Consider the following 25,744-nt stretch of genomic DNA (forward strand, 5'->3'; position numbering starts at 1 on the left):
AAAAAAAAAGAAACTAAAAGAAACAGAACTGAGGATTCAAACCTGAGTAGATCAAACAGAAAAGGCAAAGCATGGATCACTTGGATGTTTTCCATACCTTCGGGGCGTTTGCTGCTACTTTGGCTGCTTCTGAGTAGCTCCCTTGGGCGAAAAGGGCATTGAATTTTCGGGCAAAGAGCTCTTCAGCCCCGGCGAGATTGTTACGGACGGCCATTCGCAGGGCCAGGTCGGGATTCTGCAGCACATTGGTGATGTACGGGATAATGTTCTCTTCTTCCACACACACTGAAAGCACCTTGAATGCAGGGAGAGGGATAGAAGGCGGTTCATCATTAGGATCTTTTGCATTCTTGTTTTAATAATCCTTTTATTAAGTTTATCAGGATATAAAATACCAAAGAAAGTGAAAATAGTAGGGGAAACGGGGGAGGAGAAAGAACTGGAGGATAAATGGCTAAAAAGAAAAGGGAAAGATTGATTTTTGACTCTTTTTAGTGCCTCATAGTAACACTGTCACCTCAACTTTTTTACTTCTTACTCTCTGAGCTTGGTTGCTTTGTTTTGTTTTTGCAAACTATCACTTTATAGTCATCATCAATTAGCAATAGCACTTAGACTTATATACTGCTTCATAGTGCTTTACAGCAAATAGCCCCCAACAATCTGGATCCTCATTTTACCGACCTCAGAAGGATAAAAAGCTGAGTCAAGCTTGAGCCCCATCAGGATCGAACTCCTGGCAGTGGGCAGAGTCAGCCTGCAATGCTGCGTTCTAACCACTGCGCCACCACAGCTCATGCTAAAAATGTACTGGCCATGTTTATAACAACAAACCTATCTAACCTGCACTCTTGATGTTGGGTTTCGCCGATTAATATTGCTTACAGTTATAGAAATGGCCAGTATTTGGTAAGTAGGTAAAATAAAAAGTTACGCCTGTTATTTTATTTGGTACTTTTACTGTGCTAAAAAAAGTTGGAAGTTGATGCTTTTTCTTTTCCCCTACACTTCTCTTATTTTCCTATCATCTTTATTTTCATTTATATTTTATACTATGATAATTTTAATATTTTTTTTTCAATAGAAATGTTTTTGGGATTCTATGAGTGCCCCTTCCAGGCTGGTAACCAGATGCCAGATGGATCCTTTTTTTCCCCCTTTTGAAGGAGCTACAGCAGCTTACTAACAGATTAACATGATCAGGGGAATGACGATGGCTCTTGTTGAAGTGTTGCTTCATCTTAATGGAATTCCAACACTAACAGCATTAATCTTGCTCCCTCCTCTTCTCCTACCAAGAAATGGGCCCCAAAATAATATCATATTCAAGTGTCTTATTTAATTTTATCCCTCCTTTGTTATGTATGGGCGCGACGGCTCGGTTGTTAAAGATGCTGAGCTTGGCAGCTGGAAGGCTGACAACCGGGATGAGCTCTCGTTCCTTGCCTCAGCTCCTCTCCGCCTAGCAGTTCAAAGGCATGCAAACGCAAGCAGATAAATACTGTGTTTCCCTGAAAATACAACCTACCCCAAAAGTATGTCCTAGCTTGATTTTTATATGTTCGCCCAATATAAGCCCCAAAATAAACCCTAATTAAGATCTCACCCGCTCCGGGGTGCACGGGTAAAAATTAAGCTAGGGTGGGGATGGAAGGGGGTGGAGCTGTCCTACTACTTACCTTTGGACAGTTGCAGCCAGGCCTCGCACACTCCGACGCCTGCCTCGCCAGCCCATTTCTTCTGCAGCCAGCCAAGCTTTCCTGAAGCCTATAACAACGCTCAGGATCGATCCGGAGCTCTGTTATCAACTGCAGAGGCCTTCAGGAAAGTCTTGCCGGATGCAGAAGTTCCTGAAGACCTCCGACAGCAGAAAAGAGGCCAGGGACAACGTGTGCAAGTGAGGCGAGTCAGTGAACGACCACCACCCCCAAAAATAAGACCTGGTGCCTTTTGGGGTGGCAAAAAAAATATAAGACGGGGTCTTATTTGGGGGGAAATATGGGTAGGTACCACTTTGGGGGGGAAGGTGATAGCATTTTGTGCATCTTTGGCGTATAGCCATGCTGGCCATATGACCACAGAAATGTCTTCTACAGGGGACTACGCTGGCTCTTTCAATTAAGAAGCAGAGATGAGCACCAAGGAGGTTCACCCGGAGTGCTCACAGGCTCTGCAAATTTCTATGGCATCTTAAGAATGTGTACTTTCTCCCTTATCACGTGGTTGGTTACCAAAGAGCATATTGCCTTGAAATGCAGTTGAGGATTACCAAGAGGCCTGGCTCTGGCATCAGAGGGTAGGTGAGACTATAAAGAAGTAACAGATTAACAAGGGAAAACTGCACACAGGATTGATTGTCTTGTGTGTTTTTCAGGAAAAACAGGATAAGAGGCAGCTTCTGGATCAAAAGGCTATGAAACTTCAGGATATGCCTTCCTAAACCAAGGCTTGCTTGCTCTTTCTTTCTTTCTTTCTTTCTTTCTTTCTTTCTTTCTTTCTTTCTTTCTTTCTTTCTTTCTTTCTTTTTCTTTCATTCATTTCTCTCTCTCTCTCCCTCCTTTCTTTTTTTTCTCTCTCTCTCTTTCTTTCTTTCTTTCTTTTTCTTTCTTTTTCTTTCATTCATTTCTTTCTCTCTCTCCCTTCCTTTCTTTCTTTCTTTCTTTCTTTCTTTCTTCTTTCTTTCTTTCTTTCTTTCTTTCTTTCTTTCTTTCTTTCCTCTCTCTCCTCCCTCCCTCCCTCTCTCTCCTTCCTTCCTTTGCAGGAGAAGAAAATCTCAGAACCAGAACAAACCAATTTGGCAGCTCCAATTCCTGGCAGGAAAGCATCCCTCAACAGCAGGACAGAACTGAAAGCAGGTATCGTCTGATCAAGAAAGATCTTTCAAGGTTGATGCTGTTAAATATTGCCAAGAGAGGTTGAGCAGCTTTTCCATAGGCTGTGAACTTTGACCGACTACTACTATACAAATACAAACCTTCTGACTTGTTTTGTGGAACGGGCAGCACTCCAAGGTTTGACGGCGGACTTATTTAGTTCAAACTACTACATGAAATTTTAGTAATCAGTTAAATGTCCAAGGAAAATAGCAACATTTTAAAAATCCACATACAGATAGTCCTTGACTAGCGACCACTCGTTTAGCGGCCGTTTGAAGTTACAAAGCAGTGGTGACATTCTACCGGTTCGGCCTGGTTCTGCCGAGCTGGTAGCGGTGATGAGCAGCGGTCCTCGACGCTCTGTGTTGAACACGCCCACCTTCCCGGGCTCCCATACTGCTTTCGAAGTGCAGCTGCTTTAGGCGGCACAGCAATTGCTGCGCGGCAGCTGCTGAAGCATAAGGGAGAGTGCAGGATTGCCTCTGTGCCTGCGCAGTGTGCGTTTGGCATATGCATGCATGCAAAATGTGTGCGCGCGTGCAAAGCACGCCCGCCAAGCCACGCCCACCGAACTGGTGGTAAAAAATATTTGAAACACACCACTGTTACAAAGGTACTGAAAAAAGTGGCTTATAAGCGTTTTATGACACTTGGCAATTGGCTCTTATTTATGATGGTTGGCATCCCGGGGTCATGTGATCCCCATTTGCCATCTTCTGACAAGCAAAGTCAATGGGGAAGCTGAATTTCATGTTACTAACTTAACATAGTTAGTTAACACGGCGATTCATTTAAAAAGGTCGCAAAATGGGGCAAAAAAAGGTCGCAAAATGGGGCAAAGTGTCTCTCTTAGGAATGGAAATTTGGGGCTCAACTGTGGTTTTAAGTCGGGGATTACCTGTACAGGTGGAGTCGTGCACCTACCTGGCCTCAATCCATTCACATGCACCACCTCCTAAGCCCCCACCACCACCACCACTGAAACATTGAAGCCTCTTGTTACCTGTCCTTTCCGATTGACGCCAATGATTCCAGCCGTGGCTTCGTGTGGCGCAGTCACAAAGATAGTTTCCCCACTGATTCTGTTCATGTAGATGCAGGTGCCCGTTTCAAGGTCGTACAGATGGATGTAACCGTATTTGGTGATCAGGAAAACAACATCGTGCTTCTCGCTAATCTGCAAATAGGAAAGGTGGGGGGGAATGGTAGCCATCTCAGGGCAACGTACTGCAGTTGAAAACCCACCAAAGATATAAGCCAAACAAGTTAGCATGGTCTCCTGTATCAAACTTCAATCCTAGTCATGGCGACAGCTAACCTGCATTAAACGTATCTTATTCGCCCATCTCCAGGTTTCAAAAATGTTAGTAGACTTCATCTCAGTCCTATTAAGTTAAAAGGCTTACAAGCAGCCTGTATGATGTAATGCTTAAGGCATCAGCCTGGAATCTGGGAGACTGCGAGTTCTAGTCCTGCCTTAAATGTAAAAGTCGGCTGGTGACTTTGAGCCAATCACCAGGAGACTTTTAAGTTCTAGTCAGAACTATCTTACATAGTTCGAGCTATCTTGAGCCTGCTGGTGCAGTGGTTAAAGTGGAGTATACTGCAGGCTACTTCTGCTGACTGCCAGCTATCTGCAATTTGGCAGTTTGTATCTCACCAGGCTCAAGGTTGACTGGGCCTTCCGAAGTGGGTAAAATGAACACCCAGATTGTTTGGGGGCAAGAGGCTGACCCTGTAAACCGCTTAAAGAGGGCTGTAAAGCACTGGGAAGTGGTACAGTGGAGCCTCGGGTCGCCACTGTAATCCGTTCCAGGATTGCGGTCAAAACCTGATTTGGTCGTGACCGGGAGCACGACCATCTGTGCATGCACGGACCAACACCCCCACCCCCAATGGTGCCATAGGGAAAATTGCCGCACTGATTTTCGGGTTTGCTTGGTCACCACCTGAAGATCTGTCCGCGACCAGAAGCAACACAGAAGCAAAGAGTGATTGTCACCCGATTCGGTCGCGAAGAAAAGCGTCCGCGACCCAAGGTTTCACTGTACGTAAGTCTAAGTGCTATTGCTATCGTACATGAAAGCCAGCTGGATGACTTTGAGCCAATCACCAGGAGACTCTGGGTTCTTGTCCCCGCCTTAGGCAATGAAGCCAGCTAGGTGACCTCAGGCTAACCCTTTCTCTCAGGCCCAGGAAGGTGGCAATGTCAAACCACTTCTGGGGGTGGGGGTGGGGGGGAACCTTGCCAAGAAAACTGCAGGGGACGTGCCAAGCACCCTCCAAGTATCAGACACAACCAAACGGAAGGGTGGGGGGAGGGGGAGAATAAGGTAGACCAGACTCTGTACAGACCGAAAGCTACTTTTATTAGAACAGCTACTGCAAAAAGAATCATGCAAGTCCCCCCTCCCTTTTATCTTCAGGTGAATTGGAGGAGAGGGCGCTCTTCTCAGATGCGTTCATAAACCACTTCCTTGGCCCGGGGTTCAAGTTTCATTTATCTCATCCCTGCCTGGTAACAGATCTTCCCTGGGTCCTTCAAGGCCCTCGACACTAGTCACGCGACACTCTCCTCCCACAGCGTTAATGCTTTTTGTGCAGGCAATTTTAAAAGAAGACCAACAGGCTTTTGGGATAATGAACTCTGCTCTTCTAAAACCTGCCAAGGCGTGCAGAGTCCTGGTTCATCAAAAACACAGTGTGTTCATATAGATTGTTTGAACTGTCAAACGGCCAAGTTGAAGAGCTACCCAGACTACGGATCAAGAGGCCCTTTGGTACTTCTGCAGAACACCTGAACTTTGCTCTACAAAAAGCAGCTAACCACATTAAAGGCAAGGCTGGAAGCTGGGCAGCCTTGAGCTCTGCAAATTCTTTGAGGGTCTTGACATGATTCCTTCAAGCCCTTCTGATTTTATCCAGTCAGTCATTTGTATCCTTTATTCATTTTTACAACTCGCTCCGAACAGGGAATGCATCTTCCTCCTTGTTTTCTCCACAAGGACCCTATGACGTGGGTGGAGCTGAGAGTGAGGGACTGGCCCAAAGTCACCCAGCTGGCTTACGTGGCGAAGGCAGGACTTGAACCCAAGAGTTTCATGCTTTCTAGCTTGGTGCCATAATAACCATTAGACTAGGGATGTCCAGCCTTGGCAACTTTAAGACTTGTGTTCTTCAACTTCCAGAATTCCCCAGCCAGTCTTAAAGTTGCCAGAGCTAGACACTCCTCCATTAAACCAAATTGGATTGCATGGCCAGCCCCTTCCAAAGCCTTCAGGAGATACAGGTAAAGGCCTGTTCCTTGATAACGTAACATACCTGCATTGCTACGGGGAAGTCGTTCTGGGCTTCTGGTGGGAAGAAGACATCCACAGCTTTCTTAGGGAATGGCTGGTTTCCGGTGGGAGGTGCCCCAACCTCAATAATATGCAACTGTATGGGAAGAAATCAGGTTGGAGACCATCTTGAGAAAGGATCCATCGATTGCCAACGCTTGGCTTTATCAAACAAGAAGGGAAGGAGGTCCCAGGGCTGAAAACAGACCATGGGCAGTCCTCGATGTAATGACCACAATGGAGTCCAGAATTTACGTTGCTAGGTGAGAAATTCTGGGGAGCGAGTTTTGCCCCATGTGACCACGCTTCTTGCCACAGGGGTTAAGCGAATCACACCCCCGCTGCTAAATTAGTAAAGGGGTTGTTAAATGGATCTCACTTCCCTCTTGATTTTGCTTGTCAGAAAGACGGCAAAAGGGGATCATGTGACCACCACCCCGCCAAGGATACTGCAACCGTCATAAATAGGAGTCGGTTGCCAAGCATCCGAATTTTGATTATGTGACTGTGGGGGTGCTGCAATGGTCACAAGTATGAAAAAAAAAAAAAAGCCGCAAGATCACTTTTTCAGGCACCATTGTAAAGACCACTTTACAATGTTAAGATCACTTTTCCAGCACCATTCGGTCACTAAATGAACTGTTGTAAGTCGAGGATGACCTGTATGTTGTCGCTCTAATCATCAAGTCTCTGGACAGCATACAATAAGCAAATCATGTCCTACGTTCAGATTGTTAATAGAGTGGTGCGATGGTCTAGAGGTGCAGCTCTCGCCTCACAATCAGGAGGCTGTGAGTTCGATCCTAGGTAGAGGCAGATATTTCTCTCTCTGGGCACAATGAGAATATGTATCTGCTGAAGAAAAAAAAAAACCCAAAACCTCCGCGTTGGTGACAGGAAGGGCATCCGGCCAGTAAACACTCAGCTCCATTCAGTTGCCCAGATTCCACCCCGCAAGGGATTATGGGAGTCACTGAATGGAGATGATGATGATGATGTTAAGACCTATATGTCTTAACATCCGGCCTCTGAGGCAAGCTGCCACGGTTTATGCTGCCTGCCGAAACGGAGAGGGGGATTCTTTCTGTTCAAAACTATGTGCCTCAAAGGTGAGATCTGACCGGTAAGTCTTCAACGTACCACCATTCATTTAGTGAACTACATTTAGTGTAGTCTGAAATTGCAACAGCGCTGGAAAAAAGTGGCCTACAGCTGTCACGGCATCCCTACGGTCACTTGGTCAAACTTCAGGGGCTTGGCAACCAGCATCTATTTACAATGACCGCAGCATCCTGCTGTCAGTAACGGCTATTTGTGACTTTCCCAACGGGCTGAACACAAAGCAAAATCAATGGGGGATGCCAAGTTTGCTTAAAACTGAAAGTGAAAAACTGAAAGTGAAAAACTGAAGTGACTCGCTTAACAATCATGGCCAAAAAATAAAAATCAGGTGCAACTCACTTAACAACCGCCTTGCTTAGAAACCAGTGTTCTGGTCCCAGCTGTGGTCATAAGTAGAGGACTTCCTCTGTGTGTGTGTGTGTGTGTGTGTGTGTGTGTGTGTGTGTAAATAAAAACCCCACGGAAGGCCAAAGTCTCCTCTCCCGCGATGGATGAATGGAGATCGGACCCACAGGAGGCTCACCTTGCCTCCGGCTTGCCCTCGCACCGCGAAGCAGAACAGGGTGGATTCTTCTGTGTTGCCTTCCATCTTGAATTGGGCAAAACTGGCAGCGTGGCCTTCGATCGGCTGTGACACTTTCCTATCCACGGAATAAAGTTGCATGGCTCCGACGACACGGTTTTGCTTTAAGAAGAGAAGGAAAGGGGTCGTGAGAACATTCAACCTACCGCGTTAAGCTAGGGGTACACTTTAAACCAGGGGTCTCCCAATCTGGCTGCTTGAAGGCTTGTGGACTTCAACTCCCAGAACTCCTCAACCAGCATAGCTGAAGAATTCTGGGAGTTGAAGTCCACAAGTCTTAAAGGGGCCAGGTTTCATGCTGGCAGAAGAATTCTGGGAGTTGAAGTCCACAAGCCTTTAAAGCGGCCAGGTTGGGAAACCGCTGCTTTTAAACATTTGGCATTCAGACTGTACATCTGAAGAGCGTTCAAATCTTCTTCAAATGGACAGGAACAGCACTTTCCCCCTCATATATCCTTTTTTTTTAATTTGGAGCGGCTTTCCTTTTCTTAACAGAAGCTCACTCTGGGGGGTTGCTGAAAAGCGACCAGAAACTTCCGAACTGAAGAGAGTCTAATTTGGTTCAGATTCACCCAGATTGGTTTCCTGTGGTGATCCATCTGTCTGGTCACTACTTGATTTCTTGATCTCTTTGGCCGTTTTCTCATCATACACTAAATAAATAGTTACGACCAGTGAGAGCCAAATACATTTTCAGTGGTGGTGGTGGTGTGGGGAACAATGCTTTAGAAGGATGAGGCCTACATTCAATGTGGCAATGACACAAACACAGCTGGGTCACATACATCGTTATTTCTACATCTGATTTACTACATAACCAAACTTCTTTGAGAAAACTACAAATTTATTTTAAAAAATTTAAAGGCTGGGCTCATTTCTCTTACATTGGGAGAAGGGTTTTCTATTTTCTATTTATTTCTTTAATCAAATTTAGATATTCTCTATCTTGCTCCCAGAGTGACTCTGAGTAGTGCACAACTAAAAGCATTTTTTTTAAAAAAAGTTAAAAATTCAATATATCAAAAAAAAGGAGCCAGATAAACAGCACGGGGAGAAGCTTCAAGGCATGCTCAGTGGTGGCATAACGAAGCATTGAAAGTTTTAAAAACTGTCTTAATCTAATTTTAGGGTTTATGCAATGATTTTGATGTGCTTACCATTATAGAACTTGTGACAGGTGCCAAAGATCAGGTCCACGGGTGAAGGGCTAATAATTAAAATGATTTATTGCTAAACAGCCCTATGCACAGGAATCTTTTCAACTAAGGGTTAGCAACCTGCTTGGAATTAGATAAGGGTCCACAACATTCAAGGGAGGTTGGATTTACTCTGCTTGTGGCTACCTAGGGATTCTAGGCTGATGCCTCTTTTAACTCCGCCCCCAGATTCCGCCATTCCTTCCACCACATAGTAGTGGAAGAAGTGAAAATTTCTTTATTCATAAGTCACAAGACATCAGTTGAACTATACTTGGTTGCACTTAGATAACAAATTGCCTAATTTCATTTAATTACATTACTGTAATTATACAAGGAAAATGTCAGCAGTGCAGCCACCAAAGCAACAGGGTGGCTATCGCTCCCCTGATAATTGTGGCCCCGCATTATTAAAATAAAAACCTATTTTCAATCCATTTAAAACAACCCAAATCTCATTACATTACCAGATGTCTCAGGGATGTCGAAACCTTAAAAGCGTTGAGATTTGAGTTCATAAAGAAAATAATTTTGTTCCCTGGAGGGCGTCTTCAAAAACGGAGGAGGGAAACCTGAGTTTTAAGAGTGGGGGTTACATGAAGGTGTTTTTTAAACTAGGAATCACCACATACAATGAAAATCAGAAATGTTTCTCTTTTCATTTGCCCCAAGCAAATTCTGCTTGCAGGATGTGTGTCTCTTTGTGTAACTAACAAAATTTCAGTGTGAAGTTTATAGCAGGGGTCCTTCCTTTACGAGAGATTAGCTGCTGAGGCTTTGCCAACGCTCTGTCGAGAGATCAAGGTTGCACAGGAAGCAGAACTAAAATGGGTCACGGACTGGCCTCGGATGCAAGGATTTCAATTTTGCTAAAACAAACAGCTCTAGAGGGGCATTTTGGGTGTTTTCTCACAGGATGTACGTGAGAAAGTAACCACCTTCTCCCCCACAATTTATAGCAGAGATCCCAGCTTTTATTAAGGCAATGCTCATTCCCAGTAGGCTACAAAAAAAGGGTAAAGGAGTCCCTGCGGGTTTTACTCCGCTAGTTGTTGCTGACTGTACAGGGCGTTGCTCATCTCCATTTCAAGGCCATTGAGCCAGCGCTGTCTGAAGACATTTCCTCAGCCATGTGGCCAGCATGATGTCACGGAGCACTGTTACCTTCCCACTATAGTGGTACCTATTTATCCCCTTGCATTTGCATGCTTTGGAACTATACAATTTGTCTGAAATGGTATAGGATTTCCTGCTTAAGCAGGAAGTTGGGGACTATAAAACCTCCAGGGTCCCTTCCAACTATGTTTATTCTATTCTATTCTATTCTATTCTATTCTATTCTATTCTATTCTATTCTATTCTATTCTATTCTATTCTATTCTATTCTATTCCATTCCATTCCATTCCATTCCGCTCTATTCTATTCTATTCTATTCTATTCTATTCTATTCTATTCTATTCTATTCTATTCTATTCTTTATTCTATTCTAAACAAAGATTCTGATGTATATTCTATTCTATTCTATTCTATTCTAAAGATTCTATTCTATATTTTATTCTAAAGACTCTATTCTATTCTATTTTATTCTAAACAGATTTTATTCTATTCTAAATAAAGATTCTATTCTATTTTCCTACTCTATTCTAAAGATTCTATTCTATTCTAATTTCTATTCTCTTCTCTTCTATATAAAGATTCTATTCTATCCCTATCCCATCCCGTTGGGGGGGAGCTTAGGCAAGCAGCGGGAGCTCACCTGTCATGTGGTGCTCGGGTCTCAAACCTGGGCTGCCGGCTTTCCAGCTCACAAGACCAGGGTCTTAACTGCTGAGCAGTCCCTGCATGGCGTTATATTCTTACCTGGGCAGAAATTCCAGTCAGAAGCAGCCATTTCTGCTTGGCATCGGTTCGATAATTGATAATCTGGCAACCTGCAAGACTGGAATGACGATCAAACATTTTGACCGGCTGAGACTCTCCTTCCATGCTCCAGTGGTAAACAGCATTGTCGGTGACCAGCGCAACGGTGTTCAGGGAAATCCACTTCCAAAAGGTGACATCATCCGTCATGGTGTGAGCCTTCATTTTGCTCTTCATCTCAATGTTAAAAATCTGAAGGGTCTTCCCGGCTAAGGATAGGAGTGTGGATTTATTGAGCAAAGTTCCTTGTCATGGCCCGTCATTTAAAAGCCTACAGATGTTTAAGCCTGAGAAGATTATCTGGACATCCAAATCCCAACCCAGGGAAAGGATCATGCACGGTTAATTTGACAGTAAAAATGGCCCAATTCTCAAATGCCATTTCTGTCCTACATGAGTCCTACAGAGAGCCAAGGGCTGAACTGATAAGGGCTTCGAAGCCAATTGCAGTTTTCTCTCATGATGCTCAACATTCATGCAAAGTTACTCATCCTTAACCCAAGCAACTCATTTCACGTCTTGCTTGAGAAGATATAAGTACATCAAGACATACAACATCAGTGCAACACACACATTAATATCCATATCTAGAAGAAATATGGGGAATCGCCTAAGGTTAGCTGCCAAGTCTTATCTTGCCGGCACTTTCTTAGATGGGATTGCTAGTTTAGCTTTTAAATGAACCGTTGCCCTTAATGCATACTATGGACTAAAACGTACAGAAAACACAGGGATTTAGAAAAGGGAGAGAGTACAATTACAACTAGGAAAAGTGAGGTGCAGGTCACCAAGGGGAATACCTGAAAGAATTAAGAAAGAGCGAACGTTCAATATGGATCATGCTGCTAACTTTCAAAGTGGGGTCCTTGGTGATCTCTGAACTTGGTTGCTTTCTTGCAGACGTTTCATTACCCAACTACGTAACATCATCAGTGCTGAAAGAGAGTAGGTAAACTCTGTTTATATACCAATGGCTTGCTCTGTCAGTGTTGGCAAGAATGCCCCTGCAAGTTCCCCAACAACGGGCCCAGTCAAGGAATCACTGTGAACAATCCCACCAATACTGTTCAAGCTATTGGTATATAAAATGAGAGAAAACCCCACTCCCTCGTAGCACTGATGATATTGCCTAGTTAGGTAATGAAAAGTTTTCTGCAAGAAAACAACCAAGCTCAGAGACTACCAAGAACCCACCTATTCAACCCTGAGCTACAAATAATCTCTTCTATTGGTACTTTCAAATACGGTGTTAAGTGTGTTTTAGCCGAAATCCACAAACCAGGAAAATTTGAGTCTGAATTCCTGTATGGCCTTCAGTATAATCTAATCTAACCTCCCTAATCTGCCACACAGGGTCGCTCTAAAATGAGAACTGCCATTTTGGGTCCTCCTCTGAAGATCTTTGAGGAAATGTAGGACACCGAAGGGATAAAATACAAATAAGCAGGACTTCGTGAAATTACCCCCTTACATGTCGATCTCTATAAAGCAAAGATGGGGAACTATGGCCAGTTTTATGATTTGTGGACTTCAACTCCCAGAATTCCTGAGCCAGCCATGCTGGCTCAGGAATTCTGGGAGTTGAAGTCCAGAAGTCATAAAGGGGCCATAGTTCCCCACCTCTGCTATAAACTATTGGTAATGTTTAAAAGACAAACAGAGCGAGGAGAGAATATATTTCTACATAAAGATATTACATTTGTGGAAGAGAGGAGCAGGGGAAGGCATGGGAGGCTAGAAGCGAAATAGGCTGATAAGTTTGGGGGGGAGGAGGACTAAGAGATTGAGCTACAGATACTTCCAAGGACACTACCAGCCCCACAAGACTGCACCACCTTCAATCCAAAGGAACACACAGCACTGAAACTATGCAGATAAAGACTTTCAAAGCTATTAAAACACTAAATTTGAGGGTTAAAGACTCACACTTGTCCACCAAAGAGTTAGACTCCATATTCAGATGTTGTCCTTTAAATAGAAGGTTAAACTGATTTTTTTTTAAAGAAAAAAGCAAATAAACCCCTACATGATCATGGATTTCAGGAGGGTAGTTTTACAAAAGGAGGGAGGCACTAGGTAAAAACTGTCTTGAATCCTGAATGAATGGGGGGGGGGGGATATAAATCAATATTTATATACATAAATCAATAGGCTCATTCTTTTTTCTTTGAAAGCCTGAAAGGCTTCATTTCAGCCATGTCCGTCCCTCCCACGTTATATACAGAATACACAAAAAGCAATATACAGCCAGATATGATATTGTAAGTCTCTGTCCCGTTTATAAAAAGTCTGATGCATACCCAAGCAGAAATGCCTGTAGGGTTCTAGCATTCAGTTATTTCCCCTCCTTCCCAATTGTCACCAAGTGCTGAAATCCAAATTTCACATGAGAGAAGAGAAATGCTCGTTAGGGATGTACAGAACTGACTAATTCAGGAGATGCTCCGGAGTATCCCAGCACATCCCATTCCTGTATCACTGAGTTTTGCACATCTGTAGCCCTTCATAAGGCAGCTGTGCTAACTTTTGAAACTTTTAATCTGGCAAGCCTTTTGCATTCTCTTTTCATAAAACAGGACAAAGGCAAATACAATACAAGAGGTAACTCACCATCTGCACACACAAGAAAGCATTAGGAAGTGTGACAAAAATAGTGATAAAACATTAAAGCCGTCAGAAAAAGAGGACGCTGCTGTAATGAGACAGTTTTAGAGCTTAGTTTATCTACCATGGGGGAGGCGGGGAAAAACATGTGGCAATCTGTGGACATTCTGAAGGCAAATTTGCTGGGCTTCGGGGGAAGAAAAGAACTGGTTTACCCGAGACATTTAGCATCCATTGTAAAGACAGTTCCAGTTGGGACCTGACTTGTGACCATATGAGGCCTAAGGTAGAATATAACTATAGTCGCGTAAGGCAGCGGCCCCCAAACTTTTGGGCACCAGGGACCAGTCCTGTAGAGACAGGTTTTTCCATGGACCGGAGGGAGTGTGGTTTTGCATGCTGCCTGCATCCCGCGGATGAGGCTTTGCTTGTTTGCGCAGCCCAGTTGCTGGCATCCCGCAGCCCAGTGCTGGTCCACAGACCAGGGGTTGGGAACCCCTGGCGTAAGGAGTCCTTGAGGATTTTACCCCTCTAGCTGTTGCTGACTATAGGGGGCATTGCTCATCTCCATTTCAAGGCCGCTGAACCTTCCCTGGTCACATGGCCAGCATCACGTCAAGGAACGCTGTTACTTTACCACCAAAGTGGTACCTATTTATCTACTCGCATTTGCACGCTTTCAAAATGCTAGACTGATAGAAGTTGGGGAGGGACGTCGCGTGGCCCTCGGGTCTTCAACCTGGACTGCCGGCTTTCCAGCCAAGAAGCCCTGCATCCTAACCACCACGCCACCCCTATAATCACGTAAGAGGAACTATAATTTCATTTTGATTTACCTCTACTATGATCTACATCAGGAGACTTTCGGCATATCACAGAGTAGGAAATTTGTGCATGCCTTAGGAAAATAAATGTGTTTGTAGGAAGTATCTCCATCTTTGCCCTGAAATGTTTTAACAAAACCTCCATGCTGCTTCTTTTTTTTAAAGGACAGAACCTATTTTTTTTTTAATTTCCACAGATTAAAAGCACGCATTTTAAGATAGGATAATGTCGAGAGGGTCAAATGCTTAGGAACTAATCAACCCCGTTAGTTTTCACACAATGGTTGTTGCAAACACTGGGCCAAGCACAGCTTTTCATTGCTATCGAGGGGAGAAAATGAAAATTTACATTTGTTTCATTAGCAGTTGTGGCTCAAATAAGGAACCTGGGACGGTGGGACCCCTCAGGAGACACATTGAAATCCAGGCCTTGGAATCACAAAACACAAAGTCGACTGGAAAGCATTTTCCGTACCTTTGAGGGCAATCACTTTGCTAGCAGGGTTCATGATGGCACTATCAGCCGAAATTGGCCGGCGGATCGGATTGTTCGGGTCATTCATATCAATGATGACCACCTGAGCCTGCTCTCCCACTTTCTCTCGTATGCAGATGAATTTGTCAGATTCCATGGTCAAAGTACTGAAGCCGATGTTGGCTGGGTTGATACCCAGGTTCTGGAGCTAAAAAAACCACAAGAGGAATATCAAGGTTGGAATGAGTATTTCAACAAACCCTCTTTCATTGCTAAAAGTAATAGTAATAACAAACAGGAGCACCGTTTGACCACAATCAGCATTCACAAATTCACCATCAGCCAATTGCAGAATTCAGCTTTACTTGGAACAGCCGACATCCTGCAACCATATTCTCCAAAGCCCCTGAAGGCAGGACAAGAAGCAACAGGTGGAAACTAAACAAGGAGAGAAGCAACTTAGAACTAAGCAGGAATTTCCTGATAGTTATAAGAATTAACAAGTGGAACGACTCGCCTGCAGAAGTTGCGAATGCTCCATTCGCTTCCAACACTGGAAGTTTCAAGAAGAGATTGGACAACCATTTACCTGCAATGCTATAGGGTTTTCTGCCTGAGCAAGGGGTTGGACTAGAAGACCTCTAAGGTCCAACTCAACTCAACTTTTCCATTTCCTGTAACACCATCAAACATCCCACATCTGCCCATCCCAGGTCCTTGGAAAGGAGTCATTGGGTAGAAAAAAATGTCCAATCTAGTCTGAAAACATCAACCTTATTGTGCGATAATCAATAATAATGTGCAAGAATTTATTCAGGAGTCCAGGTGGGTTTTTACCTAATACAGGTAGTCCTCAACTTACGACCACAATTGAGCCCAAAATTTTTCTTGCTTAACAACAAGACAGTTGTTAAGTCAGTTTTGCCCATTTTACAGTCTTTTTTTGCCACAGTTGCTAGGTAATGCAGTTGTTAAATTAGCAACACAGTGTGATCTGTGTTAAGTGATATGAATCTGGCTTCCCCATTGACTTTGCTTGCAAAAGGGGATTCCATTACCCACTGCATGCCAGTTGCCAAGTGTCTGAATGTTGGTCACATGACCATGGGGATGGTGCAATGGTCGTAAAGGTGAAAAATGGTCATAAGTCATTTCTTTCAGTGCTGTTGTAACTTAGAGAAGTCACTAAACGAATAGATGCAGGTCAAGGACTACTTGTATGAAATAGATTATGACCCTAAACATCTTTGGGGCTCTCACCACGAGAAGTATTTTGTAGATAAAAAGGGAGAAATTCGAATGGCTAATATGAATTATTATGAATATTAGAATTTCAAGATAAAAAACAAGACAACAAGGGATGGCAAAGGGAGATGTCAATTTCTGTGGCTAAGGGAGACAATTAAATTAATTTTCCCCATTTTAGGACCTTTCTTGCCATGGTTGTTAAGTGAATCACTGCAACTATTAAGTTAGTAACACGGTTGTGAAGTGAATCTGGCTTCCCCATTGACTTTTCTTTTCAGAAGGTTGCAAAAGGGGATCATGTGATCCTGGGACACTGCAACCGTCATAAATACGAGTCAGTTGTCAAGCATCTGGATTTTGATCACGTGGCCATTTGGATGCTGCAACGATTGTAAGTGTGGAAAACAGTCATAAGTCGCTTTTTTCCAGCACTGTAACCTTGAACAAGTCACTAAATGAACTGTTGTATTTATGGACAACTTGTATTTATGATAGTTGAAGTGTCCTGGAGATGTGTGGTTGCTATTTTGCAATCTTTCCAGCCAGGTTACTAAAAGAAATGGGCGAATCCAGATTCACTTAACATCCTCATGATTCACTTAATGACTGTAGTGATTTTGTTTCCCAGGCATGGCAAAAAAAAGTTTTTAAAATCCCGCACAACTCACATAAAAATGCCTTGGTTAGGCATAGAAATTCCACTGCCGATCATGGCTATAAATTGAGGATATACAACAATAGCCAGGACTTTTTCCTCTGACTGATGAAGTATTGTTTCTACTTATTTTAAAAATGATGTTAGCTGCCAGGCATTAAAACTTTGGAAGAGTAGCCAGCTGATCTCTGTTACTACTCATATCATCACTATCCTGGTCAAATAGGATCAAGACATAGTGTCAATTAATGCAAAATAATAATTCGTGCTACTGAACAGCTACTGAATTCAGGCATATAAAGTCTGGAAAAGCTACACAAATTGTGTCCTGGTTAAGTTTTCCTCTTTTGCCAGCTTTGAGGGGTGCCTGTTTATTTATTTTATGTTTATGCTAAAGCCAGGAGAGTCTATCACCGTGTTTCTCAACCTTCGCGATTTTAAGATGTGTAGACTTCAACTCCCAGAGTTCCCCAGTCAGCATCTCCACCCGGCTTAAAATTGCCCAGTTTGAAAAACAATGCTTTAGAATTGATCAAAAGTATAGGGGTTCCCCAGCAAATACCCTCTCTTCAATAAATCACAGTTGGCTGATGGCATGTGCCTAACCATAAACCACAATGGCTGGGTTTATAGATTTAAGATGCTAAGGCAACAGCAAAGCAAGCTGCTTTTTGCTTACTGGAGGACGAGGATGCCTTAAAAAGCGGAAAGCTAAAAAGCTGCCGTTCCACATTCGTTCTACTTGGACGCCCCCTTAAGCAGCAATTACTAAGCACCCCAACATTTTTCCAGCTTCCACAGGATTTAACTGCTGCTGCATATGCGGCTTAGGAATCAGCCATGAAATTTAAGGAGACCAAAGCAGCCTTCAAGCACATTCTCTTTCCTAAAAGCCATGTTGAAGCAACTAAGCCGACTATGGTTTGCACTAATGTCAACTTCCTACTTAGCTGTGAGGCCGAGGACAGTCATTCAGCCCGGAAAGAACAGCCTCCGAGGGCCTTTTCTTTCGAAAGAGATTTCCCCTTCTGTGGCAATTTCCCTGGAAGTTTCACTTCCACCCTTATGCAAGATAGTCCTTTTACTAGCCCGGAGTGATTCATTCAAGGCAACCGGTTCATGTTTCCTCAGACATTTTCTGGAATCGCTTCTGTTAAATGGATGGGAGAATCCGGGCCGTGAATTCATTGTGTGTCTTTCCAAATTATCAGTGACATTTCATGCCTCTCGTGAAGGGCCCGAATTCCGTTGGGTCCTTCCTTGCAGCCTCTGATAAGGGCAGGGTGGGCCACTGGTTAAGGGCTGTGACCTTCTGTTACACAGCCAGAACAACGGCAGGCAAGGCTAGATGCCAAGAACAATCTTTCAGGTGATATAGCAATAGCACTTAAGACTTAGATACTGCTTCACGGTGCTTTTTACAGCCCTCTCTAAGCGGTTTTACAGTCAGCCTATCGCCCCCCCAAAATCTGGGTCCTCATTTTACCCACCTCGGAAGGATGGAAGGCTGAGTCAGCCTTGAGCCTGGTGGGATTCGAATGGCCAAATTGCAGGCAGCTGGCAGTCAGTAGAAGTAGCCTGCAGTACTGCACTCTAACCACTGCGCCGTGGCAGCTCTTGAAGCCTTCTAGATATTTAGGACTAGAATTCCCATGATTGTTGAACATCATCCTTGGTGACTGGGATCTGCAGATACCATGGTCCCAAATATTCGCAAATATTACCAAAAAAAAAAAAAAAAGGCTGGACAACCATGTGACCAGGATGGTATAACATCTCCTGCCTTGAGTAGAGCAGGTGTCCCCAACCACCAGGCTCTGGACCGGTATCGGTCTGTGGAAGGCAGAGGCACCAGCCGCTTCCATCGGCCGATAGAAACGGCTTGTTGGCGAGGGGAGTGCGCATGGGAGAGCGGCTGCAAAGTTTTCTTAGCAGAAGGGAAGCAAGCTGAGTCTCTCTCTTTCTCTCTCTCTCTCTCTCTCTCACACACACACACACCACCCCTGCTAGCCCTCGTCCCTGCACCGGGTCAGCCAAGCCCTTCTGGTGAGGGAAGGTCTCAGCATCTGCGGGGTTCCCACTGCCGCCTTCCCCTCCCCAGGCCAGACCTTTTCCGAGCACCCTGCCAAAGTCCCAGGGGCAGCCGACCTCCCTTTACCTGCTGCCACCGCTGGTTTGAGGAGTGGGGGGGGGGCGCCAGGGAGGGAAGAGGAGGCAGCAGAGCTTGGCTATCCTTAGAAGGGAGATCGGGCAGGCTCCTGAAAGGAGACGCGGGAGCGGTCATCGTAGGAAGCGGGGTGAGTGTGAAAGGGTCACCGCCGTGGCGCGGAAGGGAGCTGGAGCGAAGAAGGGCAGGAGAGAAGCTAAACCGTCCTTTCTTTTGCTCTGGTGAAGACCGAATATTTGCAGGGGCTGGTTGGACAGGCCTAATTTTAGTATGAACCTTGAGTCGTGGGGCGGGGGAGTTGAACAGCGAAGACACTCTGCACATGATCCGAGGCAATCCTGCCACAGCTCACGGGTGGCGTTGCTAACAGTTGGGGGGCAGTCTGATAACTTCAGCGACACCTCCTTCTCTCTCTCTCTCTCTCTCTCTCTCTCTCTCTCTCGGAGCGCTTGAAAGAGCGCCCATCATTAACCAATTAACCCATGCCAGCCTCGGAATCCCTTATTTCGGCATAATTCGGGACGAGAGAGGAGCCGTAAAACCAGGGACTTGCCGACGAGGTGCAGGTTGGTTTTGGTTGTTTTGGATTGAGTTCAATCACAAGACATTTCTGGATTTCATCAGACGTCGTAGGCATTCAGAAGAACTTTTGAAAAACTTGTGGGTCTAATTTTGAGAAGCAATGGGTTCGGTCCTCTCAAATGGCGGAGGTTAGGGATGGTCTTTCGAGACCGCCCCTCTCTTTTAGCTGAGGGAGACCTGGGCGATTTTAGGCTAAAAGCTGCCCCGGAGAGATTGATCAGAGAATGCGCAAGAAAGCAAAACAAGAATACATTTGGGCTAAGGCCTTTTCTCCCATTCCCTCTGTCGCAATCTCACAATTTTCATCCAGACACAGATACGCGTGGGCTTTCTCCTTGCCCCGCTGGTAGATTCAAAGACAATTAATGCGAGCTCCCCTCACAAGGCCGTTTCTATCGGCCGATGGAAGCTCCCCAAAGGCAGAGTCGGCAGCCGCTTCTACCGGCCGACAGAAGCAGCTGGTCACTCTGCCTTTGGGGAGCTTCTATCGGCTGATGTTCTATCGATAGTAGATCAGGGTATTCTAGCCTAGGCTACCTGCAAGTTTTCTCCCCCCCTTCCCTTCCCTTCCCATTTCTCTTCACCTCGTGTAGTTCTAACGAACGATGTGAGAAATGGTGGGGAAACACATGGTTTAAATAGGCCTAAATTTTGGGGGGCGGGGCTTAATTTCACCTCATGCCTAGAAATCATGCTGGGCCTTCCTATTGGTGGAGGCCGTATTGTTGGAGAAACACGGTATATCTGGAGAACATCGGATTTGTTATGCTACCTTTCAATGATTCTTTCCCTATATATAGTTCTGTGTATTCCTGAAGAATTTTAACCTTTAAGAAGCACTTTACAATGGCTTTCACCCAAACACAATCCTACCCTAAGGGCTTGCCTTGGTAATAAGGTATAATAATAATTGTCCAATTACAGGTAGTCCTCACAACTATTCATTTAGCAACTGCTTGAAGCTACAATGGCAGTGACAAAAGCATCTTGCAGCATTTCCCCCTGGTCACATGATCAAAATCTGAGAGCTTGGAAATGGGATATATTTATGTAAATTGAGGGTCTTAGGATCAAATGGTCACCATTTGAATCCTTCCCAGCTGGCTTCTATCGAGCAAAGTCAATGGGGAAGAGAAATCTGCTTAATGACCAAATGATTCACTACTGCAGTGATCCGCTTAACAACCATGGCAAGTATAAGGTAGTGAAATCAGGCGTGATTCACTTAGCAATCACTTTATCAGCAGAAATTCTGGTCCTAAATCAACAACTACCTGTAATATGAAAAACCAGGAAAGGCTGGTAAAGGTTGAATATCTAGAAAACCACTTTTCTTATATTAGGGGAAGACCTCAGGTATGTAATTGTCCCCTATATCCATGAGAAGAAAACTAAATATTATTTATTTGCAGAATTCTCCTTAATGCAATCTATCTCTATATAACCAAAATGTTTGTAAGTTATTTGGTATATCAAGCAAACAAAAACATGACATAACATGATTTTCACCATTTTGTCCTGACAACAAAACATGCTAGATTTATACAGTGCCTTAAGACACAGTTTGCTAAATAAGCCACTACAGTTTTTAATACTCCACCATACAACCCAATACAAGCCAAACTCAGGTAACACCCTAAGCCGTAAACAAACATAATTAAAGCTACCCATTGCTTACTGTGATAAAAGCAGTATCGCACAAGAAGTCCATGAATGGGTCTTTAAGGGTATTTTATGTACAGAATGGCAAACATCAGTGACTTCTAACTAGCGTTTTCTTCAAAAGCACACTAAAGATTTTCTGGTTTTCATTGTTTATTTTATTTTATTTTATTTATTCGATTTGTCAATCGCTTACAAGATAATAGGCATAAGTATAAACATGAGTAAGAATACATGATACCTTGTGGCACAAATCATTGTTCAACTACAATTCCCACATTGGCATTCTGACAGACTGGGGAAAGAAATTAAATAATTCATAGCCTCTGATGGGGGAAGCATTGTATTGTGTGGAACAGAAACTCCATCAATAGGTAATCAATAGACCGTAATGCTAATAACTAGCATTTTGTTGCAACAGTTAAAACTGTTGCAACAGTTGACATGGAATATTTTAAAATCAGGACACTTTAGTCACAGAGCGCATTTTTAGAGCAGGAGGCTGATTTAATTTGTATGCCAACACCAAGCCATTATTTGTTTCACTATGCCTTATTGATTAAACCAGACCGGTAAGGCATACACAATACACCAAACATCTAGTCATGGTTTACAAACCACAACAATTGGGCTTCATGCAGCTGCACCACAAGAAACTGTGTTGTGATAATAATAATTTAGCAAACCTGTTTGCCACCCGACTCTCTCTGATTCAGCTATTAAATTAACAAAAGGTATGCAGTGGTTCTCCATGTTTTCTTCCCCACGGATGCTCTTTAAAAACGTTTCATGGCCATGGACCCGCATCCCAAGACTTGGGAAGATTTAAATAACATTTTTTCAAGCCTTCACGTTCCCCTGTGATGATACTGTGGGGGCCCCAAGGGCCCCCAGGCCACAGATTGAGAACCACTGCCCCAAGATCGTGTTTGGGTCTTACCATTTCTAAAGATATGGTTTGATAAGTCACAAATGGCTGTGTTTGCCCACAACACTAATAAAAAAAGCACTTTTAAGGCATGGATCCAGGGTATCTGAGAAGCAGTCATGCCCCAGTGGGGCTAGCCGCCCCACTCACTCAGAAGGGGAGAAGAGTCAAAACCTAGTTTTTGTCCGTTGGCTTAGGGCAGGAGTGTCAAACTCTAGGCCCAGGGGCTGTTATCAGGCCCACGGGGTACTTACATCTGATCCACAGGGTCACCCCGGAAACAGCAAAAGACCGCCTGCAGTGCCTCTACCAGTAAAAATCTTGTTTTCGCTGGCGGAGGGTTGCAGGAGGTCATCGCAACCAAAAACGGAGCTCGGGAGCCCATTTTCACTGGCAGAGCGCTCAGACCGCCTATAGGCGCCCCCGACATGATTGAACTGGCCACACCCACCCCAGTCACGCCCCCCCCCCGCCTCCCCAAGGTCAAACATAACCCTGATGCCGCTCTCAATGAATTAGAGTTTGACACTCCTGGCTTTAGGGCCTCAAGGGAGGCACTCAATGCTGAAGGTGGTAGATGGGTTAAGAAAAGGATCTCGTCCCCATGCCATCCATCTGCAGGACTCTAGCTTTTAATCTAGCTTTTTAAAACATTAATGTTTTATTAATCAATATTAATTAGTCACATTCTTTCCACTGTTTCTACATCGCCCAGAGTTGCCTTAGGGGTGAGAGAGGCAGCATATAAATTTAAGGAATAAATAAAATAAAATCAGATTTTGAGCTACACCCTACAGGGAGGATAAGACAGGTGCAGGGCTGGTTGGTGTGAGACCCAGATGAATACAGGTAGTCCCCGACTTACGACAGTTCATTTAGTGACCCGTTCAAAGTTACAACTAGACTGGAAAAAACTGGCTTAACCATTTTTCGCACTTAGGACCTCTGTAACAGCCCCATGACCACGTGATCAAAATTCAGACACTTGGCAACTGGTTCATACTTATGACTCATGTAACTCTGGGACGCAGCAACGGTCGTAAAGAGCCCTTTGTCAAGGGATCACGTGACCCCAGAACATTGTGTGAACACATGACGGCAGGACACTGTGAGGGTCTTGAATGTGAGGAGCAATTATGAGCCACTTTTTTCAGAGCCATCGTAACTTACTGTACATTTTTCACTTAGTGCACAGCCTTAATTTTCTGCATGCTGGATGTAGCTAACGCTACTTTCACAGCTGCAATTTCGCAGTGGTCAGGTTGGCAAAAGATAGCCTTTCAAAACAAAAAACAAAAAGGGGGAGGTTCACAGTGTTTTCATGTTGTCCTTCCTTTAAACATCTTCCCAGGATATTCTCTTCCTTACTCTCCATTTTAACAGCCTGCAAGCAATTGAGTTGCAACTGACAATTAAATCAACTTAAATCCAAGGACAGGCAATTGTTTTGGACTCAAGGCCATCTGATATTGCCATGCATATCTGAGCACACACAACCAACTCAAAAAGCCCCTGCAGTGATCTTTTTTTTTCTGAATAAACTTTATTAATTTTACAATTAAAACAACACGAACAACACAAAGAAAAAATCAAAAACTTTTCAGCAGCGGCAGTTTGTGATTTCCTGTTTGTAACATTATTTTGTGCAATATTTATAATTAATATCTAATGCGAATATTGTGATCTTCATACCTGCTAGGGAAGAAAGACCATTTCCCCTTGGTCTAAAGCAGCGGTCCCCAAACTTGGCAACTTTAAGACTTGTGGACTTCAACTTCCAGAATTGAAGTTGAAGTCCGCAAGTCTTCAAATTGCCAAGTTTGGAGACCTCTGGTCCAAAGCATCCTTTTCCTACCTTTCAACTTTCCCTCTGTGTTTCCCGCCCCTTCTGATTTAATAATGTTGTAACTCCTGCTGCTTTCCTCAAAAAGGGTTAATCCTTGCAAGCCCATGATCGGTGAGCTTAAAAACTCTGGACACGCTCTCTTCCACATTACCCCCCACCCCCCAAAAAAAAATCTATGTAGGAAAAGAGCAGACCAAGTCCAGGATGGAGTCAAGAGAGGGATCAGCCCAGAGCAGGGGTGTCAAACTCGAGGCCTGTGGTCAAGATGCGGCCCACGGGGTGCTTAGATCTGACCCACGGGGCCGCGATGGAAGGACTGGCTGCGATGCCCCCACCAGTGAAAACGGAGCTCCGGAGAGCCACGCGTGGGCTGCAGGACATTGAGCCGGCCATGCCCGCTCAGCACCCCCCTCAAAGTCAAACACAACCCGATGTGGCCCTCGATGAAATCGAGTTTGACGCCCCTGGCCTGGAGTCTTTACATTTCCCACTCTTAGTCTATGTCACTGGTGTCAAACTTGCTGTCGTGCCCCTGGTGGAGACTGACTCTGAGGAAGAGGAGGAACAGCCAACAGGGAGTGGGAGTGTGGCTCCAGAAGTGGTGGAGGAGGCTGGGGAAGGGCAGAGGCTGGCTGAGCAATCAGAGGAGGATCCAGGCCCATCTGCTATCCATCCTGGTTACGCAGGGAGGAGAGGATCAGGAAAAAGCGATGTCTACTTAGGAGATTACCATGATCCTCCTCCTAGCTTGCAGGTGGGAGCCATGTATATAAGTTTGTAACTGCGCAGTCAGAATTGCTGGAGTCAAAGTTTAGTGTTCACCTTGAAAGAGGCTTATCTTTGCTGGCGTTCTTCCCATGGACTCTCCTCGATTATTTTCCTGGAATGTATGATTAATTATCTTGGCTTGCTTCAGAATTCTCGTCAATGCAGTTTGTTTCGGTTTTCTTTTTGCCTCATTATTTACTTTTGTGACTTTAAACTGTGCCTAATAAAATAGTGAAGTTAAGTTGAAGGCCTTACCGGACTTTAATGTATGTTTGGGGGTTGGGGTTATTTTGAGAGACTATGGGTCATCACACTTGCTGTGTCACATTGCCGTCATGTGACATTTCACATTTTTCCCATTCACAGAGCTGGGGTGGGCATGGCCTGTGCATGACGCATCCGGCCGGCAGGCCACCAGTTTGATATGACACCCCTGATCTATGGCCAACCTCTCGAATTCTGTTGATTCTTACTTAGTGCCAATTTAGTGCTGACCCATTAGTTAGCTAGAATCTGGTGTGTAGGCTTGAGCAATAAATCATACTAACTGGAAGTTAAATTGTGTGCCCCTGATAATCTAAGAGCCCTGGACTTTGCCCAATTAAAGTTGGAAACATCTGCTATACTAAGAATGGGAAGAAGAAAGTGAGGAAGGTGACTCAAGCTACATATGTTGGGAGTCCCATCCTTGCCCTCTCTCAAAAAAAATGAAACTTCCTTCTCCACCTGAGTCTCTATCTCCTTATTCTCAAACTATTGCTCCCAGTTGTATCATAAACTTTTAGCAAATAACAGGATCGGTCCGCTTTAGCAAAGCAAGCTGCAACGACATCAGTTCATACAACATTAATGAGCTTCAAAGCCAAGTGAAGATCTGGATAGAAGCCCCACCCCCACCCCCCCAAGCCAACATAGCCATTAATTTTACTACCACACCAGTCAGAAATAT

General features: G+C 44.3%; 1 protein-coding gene across 3 annotated transcripts in view; it reads right to left on the reverse strand.

Annotated features, from left to right (window-relative positions):
- The window catches only part of CLTC (clathrin heavy chain), a 97,680-nt gene that overhangs the window by 46,868 nt on the left and 25,068 nt on the right, over nt 1-25,744 (reverse strand). For 2 of the 3 annotated variants that reach the window (XM_087925193.1, XM_087925185.1), the window contains exons 2-7: nt 14,940-15,147; nt 10,977-11,245; nt 7,860-8,021; nt 6,198-6,311; nt 3,880-4,053; nt 98-295 (exon numbers count right to left, since the gene is read on the reverse strand). In XM_087925193.1, the coding sequence (XP_087781319.1) occupies nt 98-295; nt 3,880-4,053; nt 6,198-6,311; nt 7,860-8,021; nt 10,977-11,245; nt 14,940-15,147 (1,125 nt within the window). Of the gene's footprint in view, nt 1-97; nt 296-3,879; nt 4,054-6,197; nt 6,312-7,859; nt 8,022-10,976; nt 11,246-12,962; nt 13,006-14,939; nt 15,148-25,744 lie in introns of those variants that run through there. The other variant, XM_087925200.1, reaches the window with a different exon arrangement.

This window comes from Pseudonaja textilis, chromosome 1 (genome assembly GCF_049901715.1).
Source record: "Pseudonaja textilis isolate UNSWEBS1 chromosome 1, rPseTex1.2, whole genome shotgun sequence".
Classification (NCBI taxonomy): Eukaryota; Metazoa; Chordata; class Lepidosauria; order Squamata; family Elapidae; genus Pseudonaja; species Pseudonaja textilis.